This window comes from Pleurodeles waltl, chromosome 5 (genome assembly GCF_031143425.1).
Source record: "Pleurodeles waltl isolate 20211129_DDA chromosome 5, aPleWal1.hap1.20221129, whole genome shotgun sequence".
Taxonomy (NCBI): domain Eukaryota; kingdom Metazoa; phylum Chordata; class Amphibia; order Caudata; family Salamandridae; genus Pleurodeles; species Pleurodeles waltl.
This window is the reverse complement of record NC_090444.1, coordinates 1,149,524,423-1,149,546,072: the sequence shown is the minus strand read 5'-3', so window position 1 is coordinate 1,149,546,072 and position 21,650 is coordinate 1,149,524,423. Positions and strand designations below refer to the sequence as shown.

General features: G+C 41.4%; 1 protein-coding gene across 4 annotated transcripts in view; it reads left to right on the top strand.

Moving 5' to 3' along the window:
• MCM9 (minichromosome maintenance 9 homologous recombination repair factor) overlaps positions 1–21,650 on the top strand; it is a 287,879-nt gene that overhangs the window by 42,480 nt on the left and 223,749 nt on the right. For all 4 annotated transcript variants that reach the window (XM_069235378.1, XM_069235380.1, XM_069235381.1 and 1 more), the window contains exon 3: positions 591–907. In XM_069235378.1, the coding sequence (XP_069091479.1) occupies positions 591–907 (317 nt within the window). The remainder of the gene's footprint in view (positions 1–590; positions 908–21,650) is intronic.

Genomic DNA, 21,650 nt, shown 5'->3' with positions numbered 1-21,650 from the left:
GCACAGTTGGGCAGACGGGGGGTTCTGTCTTGCGTTAGGGCCTACATCACTGGCTTCTACCTAACACGCACATCTTTCAGAGCCTGTTCAAACGGGGTACTGATTGGCCTACATTCGGGATGAGCACATGATTGCGAAGTCAAAATAAAACCACGCCAAGTATTAGTTTTTCAATTCTTAAACTGACTTTATTCCTGGAGTCAGAAAGCCTTCATCCTAATTATAACGACTTTCGTATCCCCCCTGTCGCCCCCATCCCCCCTCCCCCCCCCCAATACCCTCCAACCCCATGGAACTTAAGAGTGCGGCAAAGTTTCCGTCATTTTTCACCTGTGCTTCATTTTACTGAACTCAAAAGTGTCACCAGGAGACAGTTTCCTTTTGGTTACAGAATGTAGATCTCATCACCAAATGATCAACAGAGGCGATTGCCCACCAGCAGTGGTTTGCAATTTCTCATGAACAAATCAAATGACTTTTCTTTTTGTTGATAATTTGAAATGTTTAAAGAATTACTGAAAGCAATTTTTAGATTATGAATTGTGCTTTTTTTTTAATTTATGATCCATTTTGTGCCGTTCCTTTTACAGATTTGCTCGTTTGTCCTGAGCTAACGAGGGAACATATTCCTAAAACCAACGACGTCGGACGCTTTCTGTCAGTGACTGGGACAGTGATTCGGACCAGCCTGGTGAAAGTGCTGGAGTTTGAAAGAGACTACATGTGTAACACGTGTAAACACGTACTGACGGTCAAGGCTGACTTTGAGCAGTGTTACACCTTCTGCAGCCCTACCTCCTGCCCTAATGCAGAAGGCTGCAACTCCACCAAGTTCACGTGTCTTACAAGCTCATCATCTGCTCCGTCCAGCTGCAGGGACTACCAGGAAATCAAAATTCAAGAACAGGTACCCAGAACAACAGCACTTCTTAGTGTCTGTAAAGGAAGATTTGTCTTTTCTGATGAAGTCTCTCTTTTAGACATTATAATACTAATATCTTATTTTGGGGTATTTGGTTTTTGTTGAAATTACGATCAGATTGTGGTGTTATGTGAAAATGATTTATTAAAAAAAATGATAAAAACAATCTGAGTCACTAAAACTAAAATATGAAATTATATGCCGAAATGTTTTTCATAGTTGCCCAGAATTTAATATCATAGGCATAAACTGAGACCTAATTATGAACACACGTACTAAAGTGGAGATTACAACTGAAAATAAAAGTGTGTGTGATCCCTCACAAACTATACCCTGGTATCCTTTACTCCCTGAAACATATCCTATCCCTCATGGAACTTCACTTAACATCTTTGAGTCCTGGAGATGTGCATGAATAATGTGGCTTGTACTAGCCGAGAAAATACATGTTCGCCTTTTTGCAGCCATTACTGTACAGTCCTGTTTTTCCGCAAAGGCACACCCTGCCCATTAGGCCCAGACCTCTCCCATGAATCTACAATGTATAATCCACGGACCCAAATCTGATGTATCTACATTCAGCAACAGAGAAAAAAACCTTCGCACACAACACTGTTACATTGATTAGTGTGCATGTATTGGGTTTATGCAGTGCCCAGTCTCTCACTCTCTGGAATAGAGTCACATATGCTGTTTTTATTATTAACTAATATAAATGATAGCTGCATACTAACCTCTAATTATGATCTGTGACTGCTTCTTACATAAAACCCACCACAAATGAGACGTTGGCCAGCTTCAGAACTGTGGTAATAATCTGAATTAATTTAGGACTTCTTATTGAAACATGAAAGCATTTTACAAACATGCTTCAAAGGACACACTTTCTAATATACACTCAGTTGAGTCAAAAGCTCAGTGCACATTGAGTTACTGTAGAAATATATTGCACATACTTATTCACACAGTGAAATCAAATTTCAACAAAACATTGTGCACATGAAAATATGTGTTCCTTTCTCTTGCAGGTAGTGCATAACATGACTGATTGTGGGCTGTTACATCTGATTATGATACTTTTCGGTCTAGATACTGAGTTAGCAATAATTCTCTGTTGTTCTAATGACTTCTTTGAATGTGCCTCAGTCTGGTAGATGAGATGTTTCAGATTCTGTAGAACAGCTGGCAGAGGTTATTAGAGCAGCGGTTCTTAAACTGTAGTGGACCCCGCAGGTGTCAACAACGCCTTTTTAGTGTGTGGGGGGGCGTGTAGTGTGTGTGTGTGTGTGTCTAAATAAAGAAGCAAAATTGAAAACTGAAATTTTTTAGGTATTCTATGAGGGTGAAGAAATGTGATATTTGAGGCTAAAAATTACAATATGTGGCCTCAATAGAAGCACCAACAAAAAGGGAGCCTGTGTTACGACCGGAAAGAAGTGACGTGTTAAAGCATAGGATATTGGTCCGTCTTTTAGAACTAAAACCTAATTTAGAAAAGCTCCAATCTTCCTATTAAAATTAGGATTTTGCCTTTTCTATATTTATGATTTGTATAAGATATATTGTTTTGAGGTTCAAATCATAGACATTGCTAGGGAGGTCCCCATGCTTCCAGCAATGACTCACTGGAGATGCCTGGATTCCCTGGGGAATCACATAAGTGAAAAGATTAACAGCCACTGTCCTTGGGCAGAAAGGATGCTTGAGTGGGTGGGGGAGGAAGGGCAAGAAGGCTAGTATAGGGTATTGTGGTGGGTTGGGGAAGCAAGTTACAGAGAAATTTCAGTTAATTAAATAATGAATGGAGCTTTATGGCAGCATAGGTACATAGATGGCAGTGATAAATCCCCTTTTTCCTATTTTGAAATCAATCAATCAATCAATCAATCAATCATTACATTTATAAAGCGCACTATGTACCCGTCAGGGTTTCGAGGCGCTGGGGGGGGGGGGGGGGGGGGGGGGGGGGGGGTGTGAGCTGTTAGCGGTCGAAAAGCCAGGCCTTGAGGAGTCTCCTGAAGGTGAGGAGGTCCTGGGTCTGGCGTAGTGAGGTGGGGAGAGAGTTCCAGGTCTTGGCGGTGAGGAAGGAGAAGGATCTGCCGCCGGAGGTCTTGCGCTGGATCCTGGGGACGATGGCGAGGGCGAGATTGGCAGAGCGGAGTTGACGAGTGGGGGCGTAAAAGTTGAGTCTGGAGTTGAGGTAGGTAGGTCCGGTGTTGTGTAGAGCCTTGTGAGCGTGGGTGAGGAGTTTAAAGGTGATCCTCTTGTCCACGGGGAGCCAGTGGAGGTCCTTCAGGTGAGGGGAGATGTGACATCGGCGGGGTATGGTCTTCTAAAGAGTCATCTCCTTTAATTGATTGGTCATAATAATGATTGAAAACAATCTTAATGTGGTTACAGACTAATCCCATTATGGTCTTTTTATAGGAGGCATATTGTACCAGAACTAAAAACAGTTAGTGAAATGTTGTTGGTGAATGGGTGGGATTGACACTCAGGAAAAGCAGCCCATGAATAAGTAACATTTTTTATTATTATTATTATTATTATTTTTTTAGAAAGAAAAGAGTTACATTTGGCTTTAAGTCTAAGGTAATCACTCTTCTTACCTTTTATGGCCCAGTAGATGATTCAAACCCTTGGAAGATCTATTAGTTACATTGCTGCCACTACATAGTACATTAATTAACGTTGGTGCTCAGGATTGATTTTTTTTGTTTGTTTGTTTTTCTTTTTTACACTAATTTCTCTTTATTGATTTTACTATGAAGCAAAACAAAATACAGGACAGTCGTAACTCTTCTGGAGGTATGATCAAGTTACAAGGGCTGCCCTGCAAACAATCTAATCTGTATAATAACAAGCCTCCCCACCTGTTTACTAGAAACACAGGCACAGATTTAATGTGGCTTGTAGAGATGATACAGAGGAAAACCGGAGCTCACCTAGGAATTGATTAACAGCCCTCTACATATGTAAGAATATAAGAACATAGGCGGTTGACAGTTAAAAGGGACCACAGGGACACTACTGTCACCCTTAAATGTTCCGACAGAGTCGGAACTTGTGGCAGAGTCTCAGTTTTGGAGTCTAAAAACACAGCTCCTAATTTATTGAAATATTGTAAATAATTGATCCCAGCTCTCAGTCTGTTTAAACGCTGTTCATGTCATAATATTTATGAAGTGTTCCACTGCCTGCACCTGCCACATTCTATTGAATTAAAGGGCAGTGGGTGACCCTTCTTTCTTTTGCAGTGCTAACTGATACTTTGTCTCACCGTATGAAAGAGTAAAACCCAATTCTGAGAGCTTTCAACTTCCAGAGTGTACGATCTTAAGTTCAGGATGGCAGTGAAAGGGGAATGCAAAAGTCCCTCTAATGTGGATAACGAAATTCTTCCCAAATGTCTAGACTACAGAACAGAACCATAAGATGTGGGTGAAAGTGCCTCTAACTTCTAGGCATCTTCACCAAGTTTCACATGAGGTTAGAAGATGCAGTGTAGACTTCGCAGCATGCTGTACCATTGATTCACCACCTTGCAGGCCGAGCCCCTGTGGGGGTTGCCTCTGTATGCCATGGGGATGTCTGACCTAGACTTCATCAGCCATCTCATCAGTGGCTGCCCTTTCTAGATTTCTCCTACTAGTGCCCTTAGGACTGTTGACTTGACTTGTCTCTTAAAATGCCCCTGTAAATGTTAGAGACAAGGCCATTGGCTCATGAATGGGTCTGGACTAGTTTTTCAAAGTGAGTTGTTGAACTGGTGGCAGCTTATGCATTGAGTAGATGAAGCAATATTGGAGCCTGTCTGTTTTCTGAATGGTATAATCTGTTTTGCATTGTAGGAAAGATTTTATCCAAACCTGATGGAATAGATTTGCAAGCGTTCTAGTCCCACCCCATTTTTCCAAGCGCTACAAAGTGTTTCCTCCCTGGTGGAGTGAGTCGAGGTTGTGTGGTGTCAAGGGCTGTGGGGAGTAGAAGGAGCTCAAGCCTCCTTTTTTTAAACAGTTTGGTCACACAATGTGTTTTTCCTGGAATTACATTCCATGCAGAATGCTGGCACTTTGCTTTATTCAGATAACTCAAGTCCCACAAAAAGAACCCACCACAACCCAGCTCCTGAAGAGCCATTTCTTCTCTCTCCCTCTCTAACTGTCCATACCAGGATGATACAGAGTTGAACCACCCTGTAACCCTATAGAAGGTCAGGGCTGGCTACCACCCTCTTATCTTTGGTCTAATGCATCCAGAGATAGCAATATTACCTGGATCTTCACACTGTCAAACCTTTCCACCAGGTGTGTTAGTTTTCTGTTATTGCCACACGTAGTTTCTTCTTTATAAAGCTTCACACTGTTAGGCTCTGCTGCAACCTTTACAACCCATTACTCGAGATTTTTGTAAATATTTTTGCATCAACACTCAAGAGGGTTATTGGTCTTTAAGAGGCTCTTTCCTCAAGACATTTGCCATGCATGAGTATGAGGGTTACGTCTGTTTCACACATAGTGAGGTTTAGGCCTGAGGATTGTATGAAGGTATTAAAGAGGACCACCAGTTACACAGAACATTGAGGGAGGAAGGTTTTGTGCAGATATTGAGAAGCCTTTTGGACCCGAGGTCTTGTTGGGGAGCCCAGATTTCAGGGTTTCTTGCAGTTCAGCTTAGTTCATGGGTCTTCTAGAGAGAGTCCTTAACCTCTTCCGTAATGCTGGCCAGTTGCAACCCTCCGAATATGTCTGAATGTCCCTATGACAATCTGTGCCATTAGCGAGTAGGGCTTTAAAACAAATCTCCGAAGGCATCCTGTTTGTCTCATTCTCCAATTGCCCAGGAGCCATCTGATCTTCTTACTTAGTCATTTTGCATTTTTACAGTCTAGTCCAGTAGGTATCAGAACGCTTTCAGACCCCAACCGTGGTGCTTGAGGTTGTTTGGCACTGGTGTCCTGGGGTCCATCCTACTATTGCTCTGCAAACTGCCCCAGTACCACCTTTTACACACTTGGTTCGAACGGTAGTGAGTGCAAGCAATCACAGGCTTCTCAGGGAGGTAGGTTGGGGACAAGAGCTCAGAACTCAAAATCAGCCAACAGGCACAGTAACTTACTGTCCAGGCCAGTGATGTTTGTCCATTAGAAGCCAATTCTTTAATCACAAAGCAGAACTAAAAAGTACACAATTTAATTATGATACGCAAATACTGGGTTGTAGCCCTGGTAGTGTTCCTCAGAAGGTGCTAAACCAACCAGCTGCTGAATCTTCTTCCTATCTGTATCCCTGAGAGCTACACTTCCCAATATCTGGTGGCAGAGGCATGAATTAGGCACATATCACTATTACCCATGTGGTGTTTGGAAGCACAAGTCAGTCACTCATTCATTTCCTGGTTTACTTTGGGCAGAAAGTCTTAAGTCCTCACAGAGCAAAAGGACAGATATGCTTTCCAAGAATGTTGAGTATGTCATTCCTTTTGCTCCGGTTATGGGAGAAGCCTCAAAATGCCTCATAATCTCACTGGATTCATTACTCAGATGCACACACCTAGAGTCCTAGAACTACATTATCCTACATGTATAATCTACACAAACAAGCACTTGATGTATGCTTTGGACGTCAATGCCAGATTCTGCGTTACACATAGCAGCTTAAATTAACACAAGGGGTCATTAGGCCACATCTCACTAACACAGATAAAAAGTTCTGGTTACAATACAGATCGGGAAACATGACACACTGCCACCATGTTTTCATGTGCTACACCCAGGACAAGTATTGTAGCCCTCTGTCCACCATGAGGGCTTGCTTGGTGTGCTACTCTAGGCCACAGACCAATCCTGTACCTCACATTGTCTGTAACAGGCATATGCTCTTTGGACACACTAGGTTAGTGTCACACACGGGGTCAGAATAAAATGCACGATATTAGATTCACATATAATCTGGCTCTCAGGACAGTAGTACACGCCCGTCCACCATGCAGGAGACGTTCCCTTCCCAACAGAAGATGTGACTCGATCTCAACCAGACATTTCTCCTCTATCCGCTCTATAGAGGCCCAGTCTCTAATTCTTTGAACTCTGTTTTGGGAATATTCTTGGCTAACCTCTTCTCTCTTGCTATGTCAGCGGCCACTTCTGTTTACACCCACGGAGTTGCCTAAAACCCCTCCCAGGCTATAGCTGGGGCAAAATCTGAGGGCTTGCTGGCTTTAAAGAATTCTCCATTTTTCTTCACCACTGAGGCTTTATGCATGGGGCATCTGAGAGTGTTTGCTTGCAGCCTCCTCTGCCTTCTTCCCAACACCCTTCTCCCTCCCTCAAGCTGCCTTTATGTGGGTATGGTCAGAAAACAAACAGTATGTCTGGAATGGTGCCCAGTGAAGGAACAGAGGAGAGTGCAGAATTTAAATTTTTGAATCTCATCCTCCACTTCTAAACTTGCTTCAGGGAGACTCTCTATTAGCTTTCCAGATCATGCTACGATTCTGTAGGATCTCAAGCTTAGATGCCCTAAACTCCAAAATAGAAAGGGGCAGATTGAAAAGAGGATACTTCAAGACAAAGGGCCTGATTACGACCTTTGCGGATGGGGTACTCAGTCACAAACCTGACTGATATCCCGGCTTAGGATGTAATGGAACTTGTCATACGGCAGACGGGATATCCGGCACGTTTGTGACAGTGTAGCATCTGCCATGTTCATATCAGGCCCAAAGGCTGGATTGCAGAAATCAGGGCATTTATATTAGAAGAATTTTAACAAAATTAGGATTCCACTGATTTTGCTAAAACATTAATACATTTGATCAACCCTGTGTAATAAATCACATCCTATGATTGCCCAGTCTGGATGAAAACACTAAATGGTATCAGCTTGTGAAGCAATGATAGCTTGTGCAGAAAGCACTTTTTATCAAAGCACATAAGGGAGGACAGAAAAAAATGAAAGGATGCCAAGAGTGCCGCCTAGGACATCTACTATGATACCTGAAATGGTGAATGCCACTGTCACAGGGTAAAGATGGTATGTAGTAGGGGAGGTGAAGGGTAAGCTGGTAGCGTGGTCCGCACAGGAGAAAGCTAACAAGTAAGATAGTAAAAGATAGAGATCCTGAATCGAATATAGTAACATGACTCTAGTAGAATAGATACTGTACTTTCGGATCATTATATAAAATCTATTGAGCAAGTCATGACATTGAAAAAGGAATTCTTCTCTCGACTTCTGCTACTGCGGGTGTCGGAAGAAGCAGACTCATTGTTGAAATCACCCTTTATTGAAGAGGAAATGTAAGCCATAGTGTTAGAGAATTGAAATTATTCCTGTTATCCAAGGTTGAATGTAAAAGTAGGATTTAATCTATAGGTGCCTGGACAACAGAGAACCTGTCCACCATTCAGCCATTAGCTGATTCTTCCCCTAATAGCACCTTGCACTGGTGTTACATCATGACATTCCTCCATAGGATTCCAAGTATGGAATATTAACTGAGGTGCAGAATACTACACATAGTACAAATCCGGCATGTGGGTAGCGCATGAAGAGACGATAGGAATCCTAGTGAGGATTTTCAAAAGTTTCTTGCTAAATTCATACCTCTACTGTGTAATTTATTTCATAAAATCCTTAAGGGAAGGAGGGAGGGGTGGCACACTCTTCGAATAGTAATTGTCCCTGCGTAAGGAAGCTGAGGGTATTAGCATGCATCATTCAATAACGCTGCTAATTGCAGATTATAATTTAATAGCTAATGCTGTTGCTGATAGAACAGTGAATGAAGCCGGAGTGCTGGTCCATATATGGCACAGTGGATTAAATATAGGTAACTACATCAGTGCAAACAGTAATTAATTGGTAGAAGCCATTGATGTATTTTCTGTAAACATTCCAGCAGCAATTACATTATTAGATGCAGAAAAGACCTTCGATTTTGTGAGCTGGGAAAGTCTCTTTACCATTTGTTAGTCATTCAGCTTTCCTACCCAGCTCACAGGACCACTGAAGGCTGCAAGACTGCTATTGTAGTCAATTCCTACATTCTAGGCAGAGTTAACATTTCTGGGGGCACCTGCCAGGGGTGCCCACTGTCACTGAAATACTTCGCACTTTTCATAGAGCTTCTAGAGATATTTACTCCTGTGGATGCAGGGGTGTGGAGTTTAATAAAATATTTACTTGTCCATGGGACAGATTGCTTCACACATCTACCTGTTCTGTAAACAATCCACTTGGCCCTTTGGTGCCATATCAGGCCTTGAAAAATACTTGCCCATTCGCTGTAGCGAGTGAGATTTAATCAGGCCGAACAATTTTAGGACCTACTGGTCTGTGGTGAGTGAACTTAAACTAGAAAGGAACAGGTGTTCAGTTCATTCAGAAAATGATTGCGCAGTAAAGATGCCTTTAAGTATTGTTTTATCTTGACACATTTGCAGTCTGTTCAAGAACAGAGGTCAAATGTCAGTTTCTTTTTACTAAGTGCTGCTTATCTTATCCTGAAAATGGTGTTTACTTTTTTTTTCTCTTACTACTGTTAGATGCTTTTGTAAAGTGAGTTGTCTGACAATCCTTGTGAAACAAAGGGCTGTTGGATGTCAGTATTTTTCTAATAAAGAACATTTAAATGGCTTCTAAACAGATAGTACAGATATTTCTAAATATATAATTTATCACAAATGCACTTTTTTTGTAATTCAGAAGTAGGATGCAGAAATTTACATAGGAGCAAAACAAATCAGAACACTTTACCATGTGATGCCCAAATGACAAATATTTGCTCAAACTCTATTTCCAAACATTACTGTTAGCACACTATATAGTTTTATCTGTAAAACCGCATGTCACTTGGAAGGTTTGTGGCTATTTCAATGCAAAATGTGCTGAATGGAAATGACAGTACGCTATACTTCATGCTTGAGTTACATATTCATTAAAAATTGTAATTTTGAACCATGGTTAGATAAATATTCTTGTCTGCCCCATGACAATGCTGTTAATGAACTAAGAGCAGAGCCACTGGGAATATGCAGCAGAATAGGTCCAAAGTATGCGGCAAGGTTAAGTAAATTATGTGGCAAGAAAAGGCAAATTATGCAGCACATTTTTCAATAATGTTACTACTTCATTATTTCGTCATTTTTAAACTTGTTAACTCGCTCTGGGCATTAGTACCAATTTAACACCCAAATACAGGAAAAAGCAGTCCAACTTTCCACAGGGCCTTTCACTGCACAGCAACATGTTGCGCATTTAGTAACTTTTGACCCGTTTGAACTAGAAGCAAATTTCTTTTTTGTTAAAATAAAATATACATAGTATGCGGCAGATGACGGATTGTGTGGAAAATGCAGCAAATCCATAATTATGTGGAAATCACTGCACAATCGCATAATTCCAGTGGCCCTGACAAAGAGGCAAGTGGGGGGTCATGTGTATCCTATATGTGACTAGATGTGTATTATATATGGAGCAAACATTTTAGTCTATTAAGAGTTTTTTTTTGTACAGCAGACATGCTGCACTAACATATTTAAAGGTGCCACCATATGTTATAATGAAGAACATGGCGGCTCAGTGTATTAAAATATTTGCCTAGGATTACATAATTTGAAACCAGTTTATGGGTCAAGAGCATTACAGTTAGGTCGAGTAGATTATGCAAGTCACTAAAACTGCAGGTCTGGTAACATTTTTATGATTTTAAGAGGCCTGCACATAGTGCGGCAATATATTATGGCAGCAATCTTATTATATAGGAGGTCTGATAATAAACTCTGATTATGCCAGGGTTCATATTATGGCAGGGTTTGAATTTGAGCAATTCCTGCATTTTGCTGCGATCCACAAATCTTCATGCTGGGGCTGGAGGTAGCGTTAAGCAATAGTTCCAGAGTTGGAATGCACTTTGGACTCTGTATAAACCTATTAACTTGCATGCCATCTGGATCTTCACCAGTTCTTCTCTTATCATTTCCTCTACTGAGAAAGGCTGGATGTTACTCCTGACAAGGGCAGAAATAAAACTTCTTTCACAATTGGGAAAAAAAATGGTTGGAGGGAAAGTAAACTTTTAAATGCTCAACAGATTTTTTGCATGAGCAAATTTACACATGCATACTTGCTCGTACTAAAATGCAGTTCACAGATATTTTCTCGTGCGATTGCCTGACTTCTGTAAATTTTTGTTAATTCGTGAAAGCTGTAAATCTGCACTAATGCTAGGGCACATATCATGGGTGCACTTTTGTGACTGTATTTAAGAATTGGGCACCTAATTAGGTCTTGAGTTAACCAACACCTTTTGTTTTTATTAAAATTCTATTTATCTACCTGTAGACTGGCTTCACTGTGAGTGACAGCATTCTGCTCATTCACAAGGAGTATATGAGCACACAAAGTCGTTTTGTTCAGGGATAGATTCTACTGTGGCAATGTGTAATTTTAGAGATCAAAAAGTATTATTGCTTTTTGCCAAAGTTTGTTATATTGCTGAGGGCAGCTCCCACAACAATATGTTATTACAAATAAACATTTCAAAAGATGACCGGCATTGACAAAACCAAAAGGCTGATCACCAATGTCCGACCTATTGGCTTTGCCAATGATTGTTTATTTTCATGTTTCCCACAATCTTGTTGAATCTGGGTGCACTGGTTTTCCATTATAAATATGTTTTGGGAATGCTAATGTGCATCAACACTTCGTAGCAGATGATGCTTCAAAGAAATGGTACCTACAATTTCACAGTGGTTCAGCAAAACAACTTTCCTAGGTGCTTTTTTGTGAATATTTAATTTCAAAACAAAGGCTCATCAATCTTGCTTTCAAGCTTCTGCAAATATTTGTATCTAATCAGAGAGCATTCTGGAAGCACTATACGTAGCCTCATATTAATAAACTTTGCAAACATGTGTTCACAGTTTTATACAGGGACCACTGCCAGCAGTGCAGCCCAAGCCTTACAACTCTTACTTAGAACACTCACCCTAATAACGCTGTTCAAACATCTATATATGGTTCATTAATGCAAAGCCTTTATTAAGATATGGACACAAATATTAACTGCAGACAATGCAAGACCCTTATCCATAATGTGATTCTGTAAAACTTGCAGCCAAAGGGTTTGCGCTGCAGGGGGTTGGGCCTACTTGTTCAAAGGACAAAATAAACATGAAAGCTGTTGTCCTTGACCCCAAACAATATGTCCTGGGAGTCGGACTATAGGAATTCCACACCCCTGTGAGGACACTACTCCTCCTATTCCCAAATCAGCTAAACTTAAATGGTATGCTGTTGACACATTTCTCTTTCTTCAAACTAATAAGGAAACTATTATACATACATTAGAGAGAAACAGTCGCTCTTACAGAGGTATCTGGATATGAGAGTAAAAATCTGAAAACAGTTCACCATCAGAAAACAGAGATGCTATTATTTAGTACCACATCCATTGTCTTTTTTTTTTTTGTCCTCCTCTCACCCTGAATAAGCACCCTCTTGATCCCATCTACCCAGCATGCTTATATCGGACTAGTTTTTCAGTCAGGTACGTGATCCTAGGCACCAAGACTGGCACCACACAGCCAAATTGATCAAGAGGTATAATCATTGGACACAATAATCTTCAATCCGTTTCCAACAAGTTTTAAATGCCCCACACTTTACCTTACCCTTGCTCTGCTAATCTTATTGTCCAATGAAACATCTCACTAAATTCCACCATTTCTGCCAGGTTGGGGCGTGGGTTGACACCACACTTAACAGATCTCCCTTCTTGCCAAACAAACCAAGTAGAATATTAGCAGGCTTTATAGTCTCGAGAGGCCCCTTAATCCAGACCCTTGCTGTTCCACCCCGAGCACAATCAAAGCAGGTCTTACCTCCACATCAAGAACCCCAGATGTCTGAGATTGTCTTACCCACATCGATCTAAAACATTTAGAACAGGGCAGCTGGTGAACAAATGAACATCATCCACCTCTTTGTTTTCACAGTACTTATATTTTCATTCCCTGGCTTCTTATCTTGTGCAGCTTTGCCAGGGTCTAGTAGGCTCTGTGTAAGGCGAAGAAATGATTTCTCCTTAATATGACTGATTAAATCACAAGATAAAGCTTGCTCATAGATACTTGCCATAACTCTTCCAGCTCTGTGCTTGGCAAGTATCCATCCCAGACCAGGTAAGGGGGGCTCATACTTTCTTCCGCGGTTGCCAGAAGGTACCTGTGCCAACATGTTACCTCCTTCCTTGCTCTGGGATCCTGAAGATCCCTTTCCATGGGATTCGGCTCAATGTCAGTCCACCCCTGAGTTCTAAGCCAAGCATTTATCTGGTAAAACTTAAACCTGGAAAGTGCCCCGTTAGTTTGCTCAATCAAGTCATCCTAAGATAGACCCTTTCCCCCTTCCACCATCTGCTCCAGTAAAAGATTCCAGATTTCCTCAAGGGTTTTGCCAAGCTGTCTCACAAGCAATCCGGGGTGCCTCGTGAGTCCCACACAGGCAATGGTTTGCTATAGTACAGAATCCCCAAGTGTGATCTAAGCCCAACCCACATTTTAGCCGCAGCCTTCAAGCACTTCAAATGCACTTTTAGAAAAGGGCCCCAAATTTATACTAGGAATCTTCTTCAGGCACATTGTTCAACATGGCACTGTACATAAGGCCTACTGATGATCTATCAGGGCGTAGAAGGAGCATCCTTTTATTCTTCAGTTAATAAGCCCAACAGTAAAGTTGAAAATCCGTAAGTCCTGATCTGCCCTTTTTTGCCTTCCTCCTTAACTTCTTCCAGGAGAGTCCAACCTCATTACTAGCCCATATAAAGGTGATTCTCTCCCCTGTATCCTCTCAAGAGATTTTTTTTTATTATCAAATAAATACGAAAATCTAGGTAACATTGACATATTTACCTGATTTACTCTGCCGTGCAGGAGAAGGTGAAAATTCTGCCAACTCCTTAGTCTCGTCTACCTCCTTATAAACTCTCTCCATGTTTGCAGATGGGACCCTCTCTAGATTATGCAATATTGTTAGCCCCAAATGTCATAATTCTTTCGTAGTTTAGTCATCTCTATAATCCTGATTGCAAATTATTATCTCAGTTTTAGTTTCATTGATTTCATAACCAGCCAGCTTCCCAAAGAACTTAACCTCGGCCATCAAATATGTAATGTCAGTCTCATCATTTGAAGTAAACAAACTCAAGTCCTCCGCATACAGAGCTATCTTTTTAGAGAAGGTTCCAACCACAAATAGCATTATTTCCCTTTTTTAGCCTCCAACTTTGTGCTAAAGGTTCAATGTACAGATCAAAAAGATTAGGAGATGAAGGACAACCCTTTCTGATGGATACAACTACCTGTGGATTCCTCACCTTATGAATTCTTCCAGTGCGCAGCTCTTCACGTCGACGAGGTCATCACAATTGTCCACACACGACTCCATCTGGTGTAATCTGAGCCATAGGCAGTCTTCGCCGGCGTGCTGACGTCAGTTTCACAATTTTTTACCGTGCCTTCGAGGCGAGCAGGTGAATACCGACATCACAAGCACAACATGTGCCAACTCAAAATATATATATATAATATTTTCTCTGCTGAAGAAAGGATTGACCTAGAAACACGTGTCCAGAGATGATTTTATAACTTAAGGCCTGGAATAATGAAACTGCTTAAAGAATTCACTGTGAGTTGCTGGCTTTGCTTTTTCTTCCCGTTTATATAACCTGTTGGGAGTGCGCTTTCACATGAGGACAACTTCGTTTTTGATATTTAACCGGCCTGTCCAGTCGGGAAAGCAGCACCACTGCACATCGTAGCAGGTCTGATTGACTAAAAATGGATTGTCACATAAGAGCAGTCAGGTTGGGATATTCACAGCAAATCTGACAATTTTACTTTGGATTCGCCTACAAAGGTTTTGCACTTTGGTTCATTATTTCGTTTGGCTGCAGCAACCCACTTGGGGCAAAATGAAAAAATTGCAGGACCACCACAACCAGCATGCACTGCTCACTTGAGAGGCCCACTGGGGCGGACTGGTATTTAAAGAGACTAATCAGGTGCCTGTAATTAGACAAGCTGAAGCCATGCCGGTCTTTTCAGTAAGAAAGAAATGCCTGGAACACTTTCAGCACTGGCTGCACCTATGAGGGTGAAACACTTTTATATTTTTCTCTGCTGAAGAAAGGATTGACCTAGAAACACGTGTCCAGAGATGATTTTATAACTTAAGGCCTGGAATAATGAAACTGCTTAAAGAATTCACTGTGAGTTGCTGGCTTTGCTTTTTCTTCCCGTTTATATAACCTGTTGGGAGTGCGCTTTCACATGAGGACAACTTCGTTTTTGATATAATATATTTATATGTATATATATATAATTCTTTATACCAATATGTATATATATATATATACAAATATACATACTGTCTATAACATTAACAGTACTCTTGGAATGACCAGACAAGCAACGGGGAGAGGGGTGAAACTGTGAGGAATCCACAGGTAGCTACTATATCCACCAGAAAAAGCGTTATCGAAGGTAAGTAACTTGTTCTTCTGATGGATACAACTATCTGTGTATTCCTCATTTTAGGAATAGAATCCCAAAGCAGTCCCGCAATCGGAGGAGGGTGCCCGACTGGTCAAACCAAGAAGTCCTGCAAAACAGAACGGGCAAAATGGCCATCCCTCCTAACTTCGGAGCCTAAGCTATAATGCTTTGCAAAAGTGTAGAGGGAAGCCCAAGTTGCTGCCTTACAAATATCTGCAACCGGCACACCTCTAGGAAAAAAATTCCATTGAATGCTGGCGCATTGGGAGAATTCATAAGGTGAGAAATCCACAGGTAGGTACTGTATCCACCAGAAAAAGCGTTACCGAAGGTAAGTAACTTGTTTTCTGGCCCCCCTACCAATCTTGACTGACAAAGTAAGACTACCATTAACTAGCATGGTGCGCTGTATATCTTACACAGTACATTCCGAATTTCATCCCCTATTCCAAAGTTTTTCAGTACGGCCCCTAGACATTTCCAGTTGACTTGGTCAAAAGCTTTGGCTGCATCAAGGGTTACAACTGACAGGGGAACTCCTCGAGTTGTAGCAAGATCAATTGAGCATATCAAGGTATGTGTCAGCTCTCTCATTTACCTCCTGGGTAAAAAACACTCCTGATCCTCACTGATTAGACCCCCACGCAACCTTACATAAGCATGGTGCCAGAATACTTGTAAATACTTTATAATCACAATTCAGCAATGATATTGGTTGATATGACTGACACTGTGTTGGGTTCTTACACGGTTCTATGAGATGACTGCCTCATTCCAGAAGACTGGCAAGGGGGAGCCATCCAATAACACAGGATTAAGCAGTTCTATCCAAACTGGGGACACTACCTCAGTCAAGAACATATAAAATTCATTAGGAATCTCATCTGGCCCTGCCACTTTTTCTCTTTTAAGCTTCTTAACAGATGTCAGAATCTCATTTCCAGTTATTTCATCACTCAAGAATTGCTGCTGCTCTTGGGTAAGTGTAGGCAGTTGTTTATCCCACAACCAACTATCTAACTCATCCTCATCCATCTCAAGGTTTTTTGAGTGTACATCCTGGAAGAATTTAGTAAACTCTGCTCTAGTCCCTCAGAATCCTCAACCACCGTACTCTATTCTTCATCCCTAATCTTCCTTGACCTATCCGTCCTGGCCTTCCATGCCATCAACTTTCCACAGCTCTCACCCTGTTCCATTACCTAAGCTTGCTAGCCTCCCACTGCTGTAATACTTTTTCTTCCAGCTTCAGCTTAAACTTCAATTATAGGTCCTCCAACTTTCCTTCCAACCTTTTCCTACTTTCCTCAATACCTTCCTTCAGATCTGTTTTTATGGTGGCTATCTCCTCCTCCAGCTGCGCCAACTGCAAACCACTCTCTTCTGCCCCAAGCAATTGAGGAGCTTTTCAATCCACCCCTCAGCCGAGCCTTAAGTGTCCTACACTGTGTGAAGGTGGGCAGATGTCAAATTCCACCTGAAAAATTTCCCATATCCTCTCCATGATTCCTGGTTGAAGAAATAATCTCCTGTGAACAGTCCAACTGAATTGTGTCCCTCTATTAGAAAAGGTGAAATACCTTTTTGATAGAGGGCAGGCGGTTACATAATGCATTATGAGCAGCTGTGATTAAAATGTCCATATTATCACTTTGTTTTTCTGTTTTCAATGCTACTTGCCATTACTGTTAATAGCTTTTCAGCAGATTGTTAGTTTAACACGCTTTTTATATGGTTAAAGAAACCACCCAAGTCTGCACATATGTGTATCGCAAAAGGAAAGTGATAGTTTGGCATTGCCTAATTTAGAGAGATTCCATCAGCTACTTGCACATTACAACGCTCACTTCTTACCACATGATAAGCATTTGTTGGACAATAAATTTTTTAGTATAATGGCTGTAGAAAAAGAACTAGACCTGTGTTTATTAATTTATCCTAAATGTCCAAAGAAAATACAATATAACAGATTTTTTACATTCTTAATTTAACATTCCTGCAATTCCTGTAAAAGTCATTCTGATGGATATTTCTAATCACAGATTCCTCACCTTGTGAATTTACCCCATGTTCCAGACTGGATCTGGAAACTGTTGTGTTCCTGCATGCAGGTACGTGATGCTGTGCTACTCTGCATTAATGCCATTCTACTCCAGAAGTGACAAACGGAGCCGCATGTAAGCCCCACCCATGTATTCTGAAATCAGTTCCTTTCTTTCTGCGTTTTGAGATGGAGACCTGGAGCTCCTTCTTTCTTCACTCTCTGAAGAGATTTTTCTTCAAAAACATTTTCAGTGTGCAAGGGATGTCACCCCTAAAACAGCAGGATTCAAACCTTTTAGGGACTGTCTCAAAAAGATGTTTGTGACAGATCCCCATGAGGTGTGCCTCCGCTGTTTAAGTTCTTCACACAACTCAAAAGCTTGCAAAGGCTATGGTAAAACACCACGGCCATCCGTGAGTGTGAGACGAAGCTCTACATGGTGGACTACTGGAACGCTCTGCTCTTGTCTGCTCCAGGTCAAAGTTGAAGGCAAGGACCCATTCCTGATAAAAATCTTCCTCACGGTCTTAGTCTTTGGGTAAGTCAAAGAAGAAAAACAAGAAGTCCAAGCAGGACTCTGTCCTTTCCTGCCACTCTTAACCTCTAGCGAAGGTGAAAGAGCATCACAGTGCCATCAGGTCTCACTTCCATTCTACTATGAAGCTGGTTCCATCTCTGATCACAATGCACCCTGAGTTCCGGGTGCCTTCGGTCATGTCGCAGTAGATAGAGACCCTTTGTGAGGCCATGCTGCACATGTTTGGAATGCATGCGTCTTCATCTGCGGCATCTTTGGGACCTAAGAATTCACAGAGACTCTGTCCCGTTATTGCCAGTGGATTCCCTCTTTGGCACCCTCTGAGCCTCTTGAGCCTGTTTCAGGTTCTGTGCTGGCAATGGGACCAATGCTGAAATCTCCACTGGCTCTTTGAGTGTTAAGATTGACGGCAACAGAGGAAGACCGCAACCCATTGTCTTCTGTGACTCCACGCCAACATCTACTAGACGTTCAGATCTTTGTGTTGCAACCAATACTGAATTTATCTTCCTCAATTCCGCAGTGCAGTTGCAGACAGATATTATACCAGCTTTTTAACTCAAAACTGACCAGAGCCTTATGCAGGCGAAAATAGTGGGGATGGAGAAGAATGCAGCCCAGCCTATGATGATGATAACTGGTATATGAAGCTACTGTATGCCAGTGAACTGGACACTTCACCCGATACAGGGCTAGTACCCCCCTGCACAAACCAGCAACTGCGGAAAGCACCTCATTTGCCACAAAAACAAGGAGAGCTGCTGTGGACCTTGACCTATACCTCTCCTCTGTGGAGGCAAAATTCAGCATGTGACAGAGTTTCTACCACCTGACCAGGCACCGACCACACCACTGTTGCACTTCACTGAAGCCCTTACTGACACTCTGCTGGGCACTTGGGCTAAATCGTTCTGTGGCCCGGCCACAGGCACCCAACATGTCACCTGCTGCCATAGACCTGTCCCAGAAAAGCTTAATTTTCTCATACAGCACCCAACACCTGAGATTCTCACGGTCCATGCATCCACCAGTAGAATCAAACATAGTGTTGGAAGAGAAGAAGATACTCCGTTTTTGGGACCCCAAAAGGGCACTCAGCTTTTACATCAATCATACCAGAGAACATCATGTGGCCAATCAGCTCTTTGTGGGAATTTCTGGGGCTTAAGAAGAGCAAAGCTGTGCAGAAACGGACCGCCTCTCAATGGTTAGTTCTCTGCAAAAAGATCTGCTATGCTCTGGCTAAGAAGCTACCTCCAGAAGGCCTAAGGTCCCACTCCGACAGGGCCAAGGCTGCCATCATTGAATTGACTTACTAAATGCCTGTCCTGGATATTTGTAAGGAAGCTATGTAGGCATCTTTACACATGTTTAAGAAGTGCTACTTCTGCAACAGTCAAGACCAACAGGATTGGCAATTTTCCTGTTTTTTCCTGCAGAACTTCAGGCATTCCACTGACCCACCATCTTGGGAGGTGCTGCTTTGGTATCTGTTAACAAGGTCAGGAGTCTGCAGTTAGAAGAATTCATCAGAAGAACAAATTACCTACCTTTGATAGCACTCTTTTTGGTGGATATTCTATATAACCCCAGATTCCCTACCACAATCCCACTTCCCCGTTCGGTGGCATGATCTCTTCCATCTGAAAAGATGCCTATCTAGGAATCTACACGCTGGCTCCTTCAATTTGCCAATGGACTCCTTGACCGAGATAGCAGAACAATTCCTGAAAGAAACTGTTTTTTTACGCATATGGGTGGTGCTTATATGCATCTCTGTTAGTCACTTCCGAAGCGGAATGGAGTCGCACATTGCCATTTACCAGTGCACTTGAGTACAGCTTTTGAGTTTTTCAGATCCAGTCTAGCTCCTTGGGAAAATTTGCAAGGTGACAAAACAATGGCTAGATAGAATATCCAGCAGAAATAGTGTTACCAGAATATCCAGTAGAAATAGCGTTACCAAAGGCAAGTGACTTGATCATCTAGCAGATTGTAAAGTATGGTTCTCCTTTTTGGAAAGGCTGGTTATAGAAAAATGCCAGTCATGGGGTAAACGTATTAGTCAAAACACAGTAAAGGCCATGGGAGCTCTAACAACCCACTATTGAGCTTTTAAGTGTGGTACTGGTTATCATATTGTCAAACCATTAGTCCACTAGATATGTTACATTTCAAAGAGATGCTCAGTTGACAGGTTTTTTGAAGACCTTTGCAAGAAATCAGTCACTGACCCTTAAAAGCTAGAGGAATGTTTTTCTGGTTTATATAAAACAGTTTTCTTCACTAGTATAAAATATTATTTCAAAGTGGAAAATTCTTGTGAGGAATGATATCAGGGCACAAATATGGCAAGAGTCTGACTGACTGACTCTTGTTGGTATTTGTGGGTTCAGTTTTAGATGAATGTGTACATCCAATATGGGTACCACTTTACATACCTGAAATGTTCCCACAGAGTGATAGCAGATGTTTCACCAAATTGTCCCACACGCCAGGAAGATAATATAGGAGACTGGCTGCAGATGGCAAAGCTTTTGCCCTAAGTTAGGCAGCTTCTGGTTAAGGATCCTGTAGAATATAAGGCAATTTCTTTTGATTCTAAAGAAAGCCGTTTGGGGTGCACTCTCTGTATTTAAAAGGTCTCTAAACAAGCAGTTTAATTTCATTTTACTTAGTGCTGATTGCTTAATCAATTATTATGCGTTACTGGAATGACAAGTCACTTCTGTCTTTTTATTGCTGTTATAGCAAGTTGTACAAAGTTAAAAAGGATGAGTCAATCGTCAAGCAAAAATGTAGGCACATTTTGGATGTTCTGCACTATGTAGAATACATTTTTCTCTTTTTCTGTTTCAAATAATATGAAGATGTATTGTTTCTATTAATTATTGTGACTGAATTTTAATGTGATGCAATGATAGTGTTTAATAGTGCATAAAAGTGCTATGTTAAAAAAAAAAAGGGGGTTGGTCAAAGTACCCATAGTGATCCCAGTTAAGTTGGAGATTTGGAGCTCATGGTCCAGAAAAACCGGAGCAAAGGTTTGATCTAGATAGCTGAAGCTTGAAATGAAGTTCCATCTCGACTAAGATCTTTGATTGACTGTGGCATTTTTCATAGACGGATACATGGATGTTCCCTCTTATCATTGGTATTTGAAAGACCAAAGGATGCAACTTCTGGGAATCACGTTATTTTCATAGTGAGTAATGACGTAGATGCATAGAGGAGTACATTATTGATAAAGTATTTTTGGTACTTTTGCAGTCAGTTGTTATGGACACATTTGAGGGTGGCTAAAGTACAGCTATCAGAACAGGAAAGTAAGGTCCTTTGCAAAAAATCTTCAGAATCACTCTGTTTATAGATTATTGGAACATAAGTCTTGAAGTACATCTGCATTCTTCAAGGATTAGGTACGATACTGGAGTCTAGAGTTGTCAAGTCTCACCCTTTATTCATCATGTAAGAATGGAATTTAGCCCAGGTACAGCACAGGAAAATATTTATGTTTTGTGAATACATGAAAGCCTAGCCAGTGGTGTAATATTAAGAGAAAAAAGTGGTATTTTCTAGA